This window comes from Lagopus leucura, unplaced genomic scaffold (assembly GCF_019238085.1).
Source record: "Lagopus leucura isolate 7727_CA_CO unplaced genomic scaffold, USGS_WTPT01 Super-Scaffold_100015, whole genome shotgun sequence".
Taxonomy (NCBI): Eukaryota; Metazoa; Chordata; class Aves; order Galliformes; family Phasianidae; genus Lagopus; species Lagopus leucura.
The window spans coordinates 16438263-16447753 of record NW_024962269.1 but is presented as its reverse complement, the minus strand read 5'-3'; the positions used below and the strand labels follow the sequence as shown (position 1 = coordinate 16447753).

Genomic DNA, 9491 nt, shown 5'->3' with positions numbered 1-9491 from the left:
TTTTTTTTTTTTTTTTAGCGTTGGAAGCGTGGTGGGAGCTTTGTTTTGTCACACACAAGTTGAAAATAGTTGCACTTCATTCAGCATTCGGGCTTTGCATCCTGCTTTTGTGCTCCCACCTCAGCCGGGGAGAGCCTTCATAAGAGACGTGTGGGTTTTTATTCCTGCTGCTTTACCTTTCCGTGCTGCCTCCTCCTCTGCTCAGAGCCCCAGCTCTGTACACACACCACTGATCCCAACTCAGCAGCAAAGCACCGGCTCTGGCTGGGCACGCAGCCCTGCAGCCTCCTCCTGCCTTCCCAATCCCCACTGATTTCTCCTTCTGTCCCTACCAGGCATGGGGCAGCAAAGAACGAGGACACCTCCAAGACCTCCCCGTTCCACCTCGACCTCTGGTTCTACTTCACACTGCAGAACTGGGTGCTGGACTTCGGCCGTCCCATTGCCATGGTGAGCTGGGGGTGGCAGAGCAGTGCTGGTGCATCCCCAGCCCCATAGGTTTACTTTTTCATAACACCTGTCATGTTTCTGCTGCTCATCCCCGTCCCTTTGCCTGAATGTCTTGAGCATGGGGCTCTTGCTCTCCACATAGCATGTGGCAGGAGGTTTTTTTGAGGCCTTTGCCCTAAAAATGAGGTTTTTTAGTGCTGGCACCTGAACAGAACAGCGCATTTGCACAGATCACTGCTGTTGGGTTTCTCAGTGCTTTCTCAGCACTGCAGGAATGCACAGCTGAGATTCAACCGCACTGTTCCTTTAGCTCCTGTATCCCAATGGTGCCAGAGGGATGCTCCCTGCAAGAACAGCTCCCCACTGTCATTATTAGCAGTGTGAAGCATCGCAGAGCTGGCCACCAGACCACAGGCCAGCAGCCAAAGCCCCGAACCGAGCTCTGCTCTGTTCCCATCCCAAAGCAGATGTGGGGCTGTGAGTGCTCCCAAAGCAAGGTGTGGTAATGGCGAGCTGGGCCATAGTTGTGCACTGATGCATCTTTTTCCCCCTCTCCTCAGATAATCCTGCCGCTGGAGTGGTTTCCCTTGAACAAACCAAGTGCTGGAGATTATTTCCACATGGCTTACAATGTTATAACACCATTTCTTCTGCTAAAGGTAAACCATTCTTAACGCTGCCAGCTGTAAAAGCGGGGCGAGTGGCACTTCTCCTCAGGTGAAACCACTCCCCAACCACCACTGAGCCCTCCTTGTGCAGTGCAGAAGGAACTGAGGATGCTGGCTGCTCAGGATTGAGGCAATGCCCACCTCCTTGCAGCCCACGACCACCTCCCCACCTTTCTGCGCTCTGGAAACTATTTTCACCTTTCCAGCAATTCCCCACCCACCGGCCGTAAGCCACAGATGTGGGGCTTTTGAGGTTTTTTCTCCTGCTTTGAGGCAGTTTGGTGGCTGTGAGCTCGTGGGAGTCGGGCTGCTTTCCCATCCGTGTGCCGTCAGCTGGAACAAACCCGGTCCGACCGCATTCTGCTCCCACATGGCTCAGCCTCTGACAGAAGCTCTGATCCAAGGGGAAGGCTGCAGAAGTCAGAGCCCAGGAGAAATCCCTTCGCTTGTTCCCATGCTCCCTGCATGTAAAAGCACGCCGCTTCACCCTTGAGCTCCACGTTCAGAACCAAAGCTCTTCGCCCCAAAGTTCTTTGTTAAGACAACACCCACCCAGACCTTACAGGGCAGCTGGAACTGCAGCAGGTTTCCCAAGTCGTTCAGTGCTTAATTACACTTGTTGTTCAACATTAGAGCTGTGTCTGTAGCTCAAATTCATCCAGCCACCAGATCTTGCAGCTACGTTTTCAGGTTAAGGACTGCCCTGTCACTGGGAATCTTTTCCTATGAAACACTTGGCAGTGAGGAGATACAAAAAGCAATTATAAATATATTTTAACCTTCGTTAGCCAGGAATTGAATTACGTCCTGAGATGGAAATGGTTCTCTCCTGAGTTTGGGAGTGATTGAATTCCTTTGGGGCTGGAAAGCGAAGCTCAGTCCCAGTCCTGGTGGGGCTGTGGGCACTTTCACACTCAGTGTGAGCTGTGCTGAGTGGCACAGCCAGCTTTTGGGAGCTCAGTGCTCCATAGGACACAGTTTGCTGCTGTGGTCACCCCGTGTAGCCCTAAAGGACACCTCTGCCCTTCTTCCTACACCAGATGGGAGCTCCCTGAGCCCGGGGCTCCCCTCCCCGAACCCTGTGACAGTGGCAGCGGTTAGAGAGAGGGAAAGTTAAGCCTCAGAATTAAATACAAATAAGGAGCTTTTCTGCATTCGTGCAGACGAAGGGCTGCAAAGCTGCTTTGGCAGCGCGGGGCTTGCTGGGTCCCAACACCGCCGTGTCTCCCCCTGGCGGGCTCTGAGACCTTCCCCATCCCCAGGCTATGAGGGACGACGCTTCCCTGCCCACAGCGGGTGGGCTGAAATGAAGGAGGGCTCATTCCGCTCCTCTTCAGGAGCAGAAAGAGAGGGAGGGCTCCACTTCCATCAGGAAGAAAGGAGAACAAACCACCCCGCAGAGCCCCCTGCAGACCCTCTGTACGGGGATGCGGCGCAGAGGAGCGGTGCGGGAGGTCCCTCTCACCGCTGGAGGGCACAGAAAGGCTGCTGGAAGCACGAGGGGAGGCGAGCCAGCAGCTGCTGCTTTGTGGCTGGTGAACGATGCTTTTGGTCACGTCTGGGGAAGGAATTGCGGGGTGTCCTGGTTGGGAATCGTGGCTCAGTGTGAGCGGTGACTGAGGTGTGAGTGCCCCAAAATGTGATTTATCATCCCAAAAAGGGTTGGAACGCATGCAGGGAACAGAAAGCTGCACAGGCTGCGCTTTTCTGCAGGTCCCTGCATGGCGTGGGGTGACTTTTGCAAAGCGGGAGAGGGATGAATTTGTCACAGCATGGCTTTGTCCCTCCTCACTGCTCAGTGTCTCCTTTGGCAGCTCATCGAGCGCTCCCCAAAGACGCTGCCACGATCCATGGTGTACGTCAGCATCATCACGTTCGTGATGGGCGCCAGCATCCACCTGGTGGGCGACTCCGTCAACCACCGCCTCATCTTCAGTGGCTACCAGCACCACCTGTCCGTCAGGGAGAACCCCATCATCAGGAACCTGAAGCCAGAGACGCTGGTAAAGCCACTTCTTCATATCAGGGCTTAAAAAACCATCATCATCGTCGTTGCTTGTTCTTATTCCGGAGCGTGCCGTGCCCTCTCTGCCCTTTTGAATCTGTTCCGTTGCATTGCAGATTGATTCCTTTGAGCTGCTGTATTACTACGACGAGTATTTGGGTCACTCGATGTGGTAAGCGCTTTGCAGGGTTGATCTGGAGGGCTCAGAACGATGCACTGAGAGGCAGAGCTGCTCGCTGCGCTCCGCTGCGGTGCTTGCAGGGATCTCTCCCTCCAAACGCTGCCCATTTCTGCCAGCATTTTTTGATCCCCATCACTTTGGGGATGTGCAGCCATGGGGAGCGGCAGAGCAGCACTGTTCCCCCCTCTTCTTTGCAGATTCACTGACAGTTCTGCTCCAAAAATGTAAACCCACAACCACCGCCACCCTGCTCGTTTGTTCAGATGATCACACTAACGAATGGTCACAGTGGGGGGGATGGACACCAAACAGGGCTCTGAGCCCCCAACTCACCCCAGGCTGCCTCTGCCCCCAGGTACATCCCCTTCTTCCTGATCCTCTTCATATACTTCACCGGCTGCTTCACACCCGACAAGGATGAGAGCAGGATGCCAATATCTGCACTGCTGCTGACGGGGCCGAGCAGCCTCTATTACTGGTGAGTGCCCCACTGGGGCTCTGGGGGTGCCAGGGCAGAGCTGCAGCTCCCATGCCAAGCTGGAAAATCCAGTCAAATCACCTTTGAGAGCTGGGATCACTTCAGCACTGCGTGTCCCTGTCCCAGTTTGAGGTGTTCGGTCACCCACTGTGTCGCTCCCCCCACTGGCACAGCTGTCCCAGCCCTACCTGCTGGCATCGCGTGCTTTTCCCACTCTTCTGTTCCTTAGGAATCCCAGCACAGGGTCCATACAGCTGCAGCCTGAGCTCCCACCCCCCCCGTGCTGTGGGCAGACAGATCTGCATGGCGTTGGGATTATCCTGGTGCCACTTTCCCTGGAGCACAGGGATGTACACCAACACATCCTGCAGGGCTAAATGGCCTTTTGAGAGAGGTCTTATTTATTTCCCATATTCATTAGCCTCCTCTTCCCAGACAACTTCCCTAATGGCAGCCAAACAACTTCCCATTCATTGTCAGTGACTGCGCCTGTGGCTTTGACCCCTGCTGAGGCTGTTCTCATACACTAAATTAATTTTTGATCGTCAATATCATCAGGATGATTTGGTCAGTTCCCACTTACCCTGCTGCTCTGCCTTTAAATACATCAGCCGAGACTCTGCCATTCCAAGGAAAACAATTTAAGATGCTCTGAGCACAGTTCCACCCACCAGCACGGGACCAATCCTCAGCACAGCTCCCTACAGGGAGGCATCCATGGGTGCCCCCACCCCACGGGCTCCTGAGGGCTGGTACCCAAAACAATACCTGGCTTCCAACACTCCCCATGACTTTGCTGCCTCTCTGCACTCCCCCAGATGAGTGCAGCACCCTGAGTTACACTCACGGTTCTGCGTGGTGCAGGAGAAAACAAATGGGTAACAAGCCGTGGGTAACAGTTCCTCAGGTCTCCCATGGACAGGAACCAAATCCTTCCCATTTCTCATAGACAAGAACCAAATCCTCACTATTTGCCATTGACAAGGACCAAATCCTCGCCATTTCCCATAGACACAAACAAGAGCCAGGGAAGTATGAGAGCTGCTCCCCCCCCTCCCCAGCCTTTTCCTTAAGCTTTCAGGACTCACCGCAGCCATTTCTCTGGATTTCTGGGCTGACAACAAGTTCCATGTATCCCATTTGGAGCCAAGCAGGGACAACACCAACCCAAACAGCTGCTTTAATGGGGAAAGAACATTGTAGAGTGCTTGCAATGGGCTCCTACAGTCACTACGAACCTTTTGGACAACACTGCATTGCCGGCACGTGTTTTGGGGTGCACGCTACAGGTGCTTTGCTTTGCAGGTACCTCGTGACCGAGGGGCAGATCTTCATCCTCTACATCTTCACTTTCTTCGCCATGATGGCTTTGGTGATGCACCAGAAGCGCAAAGGGCTGGTGTTGGACAGCAACGGGCTCTTCCTCTTCTACTCGTTCATCATCACCTTGGTTCTGATTGCTGTGTGGGTGGTGTGGCTGTGGAACGACAAAACCCTCAGGAAGAAATACCCCGGGGTGATTTACATCCCCGAGCCGTGGGCTTTTTACACCCTGCACATGAGCAACCTCCAGGCGGCGAAGGAGAGTTTATAGGTTTTGATATTTGGGAGCGAATCAAAGGAATAAAAAAAAAAAATAAAAATAAATAAAATAAAATCTAGTTTTTCTAATGTAGAGGTGTTTCAAATAAATCCTTTGCCCGACATTGGCTGCAAGGTGAATGCTGTCAGCCGGGGGGCTTCGCTGGGAGCCCACCTGCAATATTCAGCTGCTGGAGGTGGGGGCTGCAGGGGAGGATTGGCTGCGCTGGGGGTGGGGAGCAGCAGGGGGGGCTGCTGTGCCCGGCCCTGGTGGGGCTCTGGGCAGACTGAGCTGAGCTCACATCAGGGGGGGGGTTGGGGTCCCTTCCAACCCAACCGTTCTGTGATGCATTACCAGACGTCGATGTATTATCATCAATTGGGGTCCTGCTCTTTGGTTTATTGCTTATTCGGGACACGTTGTGATACGTTCATATGTGGGAATGATTATTTAGGGTTGAGCTGTAATGTCTGCTCGGTATTTTTATAGGAAACACTCGACCCCACAAAAAAAAAATAAAATAAAATAAAAAAAAGGAAAAAGAGGGAAAATAAAAGAGGGAAAAAGAAAAAAGAGGAGGAAAAAGAGAAGGAAAATAAAAGGGGGGGGAAAGGAGGAGGGAAAAAAAGGGAAAAAAAAAGAGGAGGAAAAAAGAAAGGAGGAAAAAAGGAAGAAAAAAGGAGGAGGAGAAAAGCGAATAAAAGAAAACAAAAGGAAAAAAAGAAAAATAAAAGGAAAAAAGGGGGGGAAAAAAGGAGGAAAAGAGAAAAAATTGAGGAAAAAGGAAGAGAAGGAAGGAAAAGAATAAAAAGGAAGAAAAAAAAAAAAAAGAGGAAGGGGGGAGAAAGAGGAAGAAAAAGGAAAAAAAGGGGAAAAAAAAAGAGGGAAAAAAAAAAAAAAAAAAAAAAAAAAAAAAAAACCCAGCGGAACCACCCGATCCCCCCCCGCCTCCCGCCCCGCTCCGGCTGTTATTTCAGCCCTTCCCCGCCCCGCCCGCCGGACTTCGGCCCTTCCGCGCCGCTCGGTGCGATCTGCGGAGCTCCGCCATGGTGAGGGGGGGGTGGAGGGGGGGCAGCGCGCTGCGCCGCGTCCCCGTAACGATGTTGAAGTTTTGGTTCTTTTCTGTTTTTCTCCTCTCCCTCCCCGCAGGCCAAGTTTCTGTCCCAGGATCAAATTAATGGTATGTATTTATGGTTGCTATTATTCCTACTTTCCAGCTGCAGACCCTCGCAGCAGAGGGTGTTGCCCCCTCCTTTTTCTCTGAGCAATCTCCCTTCCCCCCCCCTCCCCCCCCCCCCCCCCTACATCCCACGGTGTGTGCGGGGTCTGGGGGGGCCACCTTAGGCAGAAAGGCTTCAGCTGCGGTGGGAGCCGAGGGGCAAACCCGGCTGCCAGCCGTATGGGAGGAGGTGGGGAGGGGGGACGGACCAGGGACCCCCCCCCCCCGCCGCGGAAGGGGCCCCGAGGAGGGGGTTGGGGGCGGGAGCAGCGTGTGCACAGCAGTGCTGCAGAGCAATAAGAGTATTATGGCCAATCTGCTCAGCGGGATCGCGGCGGGGGGAGCCGGGGCCGCGGCCCCACCGGGACCCAATGCCTGTGGGAGGGTGGGGAGGGGGACCTCGGGGGGTTTGTGCCATGCTCCATCCCTTCCTGCTTTGCAAGCCTGCACTTTTAATTACTTTTGGCACTTTAAGAACAGAATCACAAATTCCCAGAGGTTGGAAAAAGTCTCCAAGATCCCCAACCCCAACCCAATCCACCCCAACCATGCCCACATCCCTCAGTGCTGCAGCCCTGTGGTTCTGAACAGCCCGAGGGATGGGGACCAGCCCCGCTGCCAAGGCAGCCTGTGTCAATTCATTACTTCTCTCTTGGAAAAGAAACTGTTCCTTTGTATCCAACCCAAACACCACCTAAGGCCAAAGCAGTGTTGGAAAAGATCCTCCAGGATCCCCAACCCCACCCCTATCCCTGACTTCAGTCCTCCCCTCCCTGCGCCACAGGGTAAGGAGACACCCAACACAGCCACCTGATCCCCTCCTTTGCCATCATAGAGACTTTTGGCTTTTAATTAGAGTTCAAGGAGTGCTTTTCGCTCTACGACAAGAACCACAAAGGGAAGATCAGGGCTGCAGACCTGCTGGCTGTGATGCGCTGCCTGGGGGTCAGCCCCACACCGGCTGAGGCACAGCGGCACCTGCACCTGCACAAGATCGGTGAGTCCCAAACACACATCCCAAAATCAGCCCACCAGTCCCAAACACACATCCCAAAATGAGTCTGAGAGGGAGGGCACAGGGAGCGAAGCTGGCTGATGCTAGCAGGAGACGGCTGGGGGTATTTTGTGGTTAAAACGTTGATTCTGTGGAGTTGGGAGATGATGGGAGAGGAGGAGGGGGCTGTGTGTCACTGTGCGCCCCAGGACCTGGCACATAGAGGGGGAGTTCCGAGCTGGGCAAAAGAGAACAGCTGTACATGGGCTGTGGGAACCACCAGCAGTGCTGCCCCTGTCAGACAAAAACCAGGAGGAGCCCCAAGAAGGGAGGATGGGGGATGTGGGAAGTGGTAGAACTACCCCAGAGTCCAGAGCTGAGCTTTTCTCTCCCTTCTGCCAGAGCGCAATGCAGAGCTGGACTTCTCCACCTTCCTCAACATCATGTACAGGCAGATGAAGCAGGAGGAGCCTGAGAAGGAGATCCTGACGGCGCTGGCCATGATCGATCGGGAGAAGCGAGGGCTGATCTCTGCTGCTGAGCTGAGGGCAAAGCTGACACGACTGGGGGAGAAACTGTCCGAGGAAGAGGGTATGGCAGCTTCGGAGCTCCCACTCCTTCTCTTCCCCGTCCCCCTGTCCCATGCATGCACACAGAGCACTCCCACAGCCTCATTAGCGTGTTGTTCTTAATTACACACCCATCAGCGTGGGCTCACCATGCTGCTGCCAACCCACGGCTACCACCACTCGTCCAAACAACGCAGAAGGACAGCAGTTAAAAGCACCTGATGCTGACCTGACCCCATCCCACCTCAGCTGTGCTGTAACTCAATGCGCTCTGACCCAGTGAGAACCGACCCTTTCTCCCCTCCCCACGTTACTTGAGTGTTCTGAGAATCGTTCATTATTTTTCCATCGAAGAATTAATTACACCAGCAGGACGTTCTCTTTGAGAGGAGGAGCAGAGTGCTCAGCCTGCTCACAAGAGCCATACCCAGGTCCAGTAACCGCAGACTGGACGGCACCTCCAACAGAGCCTGACCACCTCACAAACCCACGTCCCATGTTCCTTATCGTTCAAGCAGCACAGTACCACTGACCTACACCCAATACAGCCTTGTATTTCCTTTTGTTTCCTTGCAGTCGACGACCTGCTGAAAGAAGCCAAAATCGGGCCAAATGGCACAATTAAATACGAAGAGTTCACCCACACCATTTGCCTCCCCGCAGTCGATTACTGACAGCAGGAGGGGTTTGCGAGCAGCAAGACCTGCAACTTCTCTTCACTCCATCTTTCCTCGTCACCACCTGCACTCAGGAATCATCATTTGCCTTTGGGAACCCAGGGGCTGCCTTGGCTGCGCTTCCCCAGGACCCCAGAGAAGCGCTCTCTCAAAACGCGAGCTGATATTGAAATAAATGAGGTGTGACGTTCCCAAAAGCATCGTGCTTCACACCACTTCTTATCATACAGCAAACCTACAGCCACGTCCTGCTGCGCTCACACTGCCAGGCCCCGCAGCCTGACCCAGCAGCAGAGCTCCCATCCACATGCTGCCAACAGCAGTGCTGCACATAGAAGGGGTGCAGCTGGGTGCGATGCCTGCTGGCTGCAGGGGATGCTGCCAGCCTCAACGTGTGGCAGTTCTCATTCCCCCCTCCTGCAGCGTTGCACTCTGCTCAGGTGCAGCATCACACAGGTCGGCTCTGTGCTGTTCAGTTGGCCCTGCATTCAGGCAGCACCTGGGTCTGCTGCCGAGCACTGGGCTGGGCTGGAACACATTCCTGCAGGTGTCTGGCAGGGAAAACAGGCTATGGAAATCCAGCTTTCCATAATAGCAAAAAAAAAAAACACAACACCAAGCAAAAATGCATCTCTAGACTGCTCAAAGCTGAGGTGATGCAGGGCAGT

At 53.9% G+C, this 9491-nt stretch overlaps 2 protein-coding genes across 3 annotated transcripts in view; both read left to right on the top strand.

The window, feature by feature from the left end:
* CLN6 (CLN6 transmembrane ER protein) overlaps positions 1-5457 on the top strand; it is a 7029-nt gene extending 1572 nt beyond the window's left edge. Inside the window, exons 2-7 of the mRNA XM_042876097.1 lie at positions 85-450; positions 1011-1109; positions 2933-3121; positions 3240-3295; positions 3660-3782; positions 5088-5457. Of these exons, the coding sequence (XP_042732031.1) occupies positions 85-450; positions 1011-1109; positions 2933-3121; positions 3240-3295; positions 3660-3782; positions 5088-5376 (1122 nt within the window). The 3' untranslated portion in view covers positions 5377-5457. The remainder of the gene's footprint in view (positions 1-84; positions 451-1010; positions 1110-2932; positions 3122-3239; positions 3296-3659; positions 3783-5087) is intronic.
* Positions 5458-6354: 897 nt separating this feature from the next.
* CALML4 (calmodulin like 4) lies at positions 6355-9020 on the top strand. Of its 2 annotated transcripts, XM_042876052.1 has the most exons (5): positions 6355-6413; positions 6514-6544; positions 7440-7580; positions 7980-8168; positions 8723-9020. In XM_042876052.1, exons 1-5 carry the CDS (start codon positions 6411-6413, stop codon positions 8818-8820), a joined length of 462 nt encoding a protein of 153 aa, XP_042731986.1. In that variant the 5' UTR covers positions 6355-6410; the 3' UTR covers positions 8821-9020. The 2 variants fall into 2 exon arrangements, with proteins under 2 accessions (XP_042731986.1, XP_042731987.1); XM_042876053.1 differs by lacking the exon at positions 6355-6413 and having other exon boundaries at positions 6420-6544; positions 7419-7580.
* The last annotated feature ends 471 nt before the right edge of the window (positions 9021-9491 follow it).

What these genes read in the sequence shown, in the direction of transcription:
- CALML4 (XM_042876052.1), top strand. An exon ending in GTCCCAGGATCAAATTAATG is followed by an intron (nt 6,545 to 7,439) that starts GTATGTATTTAT and finishes GCTTTTAATTAG; the next exon opens with AGTTCAAGGAGTGCTTTTCG. An exon ending in CCTGCACCTGCACAAGATCG is followed by an intron (nt 7,581 to 7,979) that starts GTGAGTCCCAAA and finishes CCCTTCTGCCAG; the next exon opens with AGCGCAATGCAGAGCTGGAC.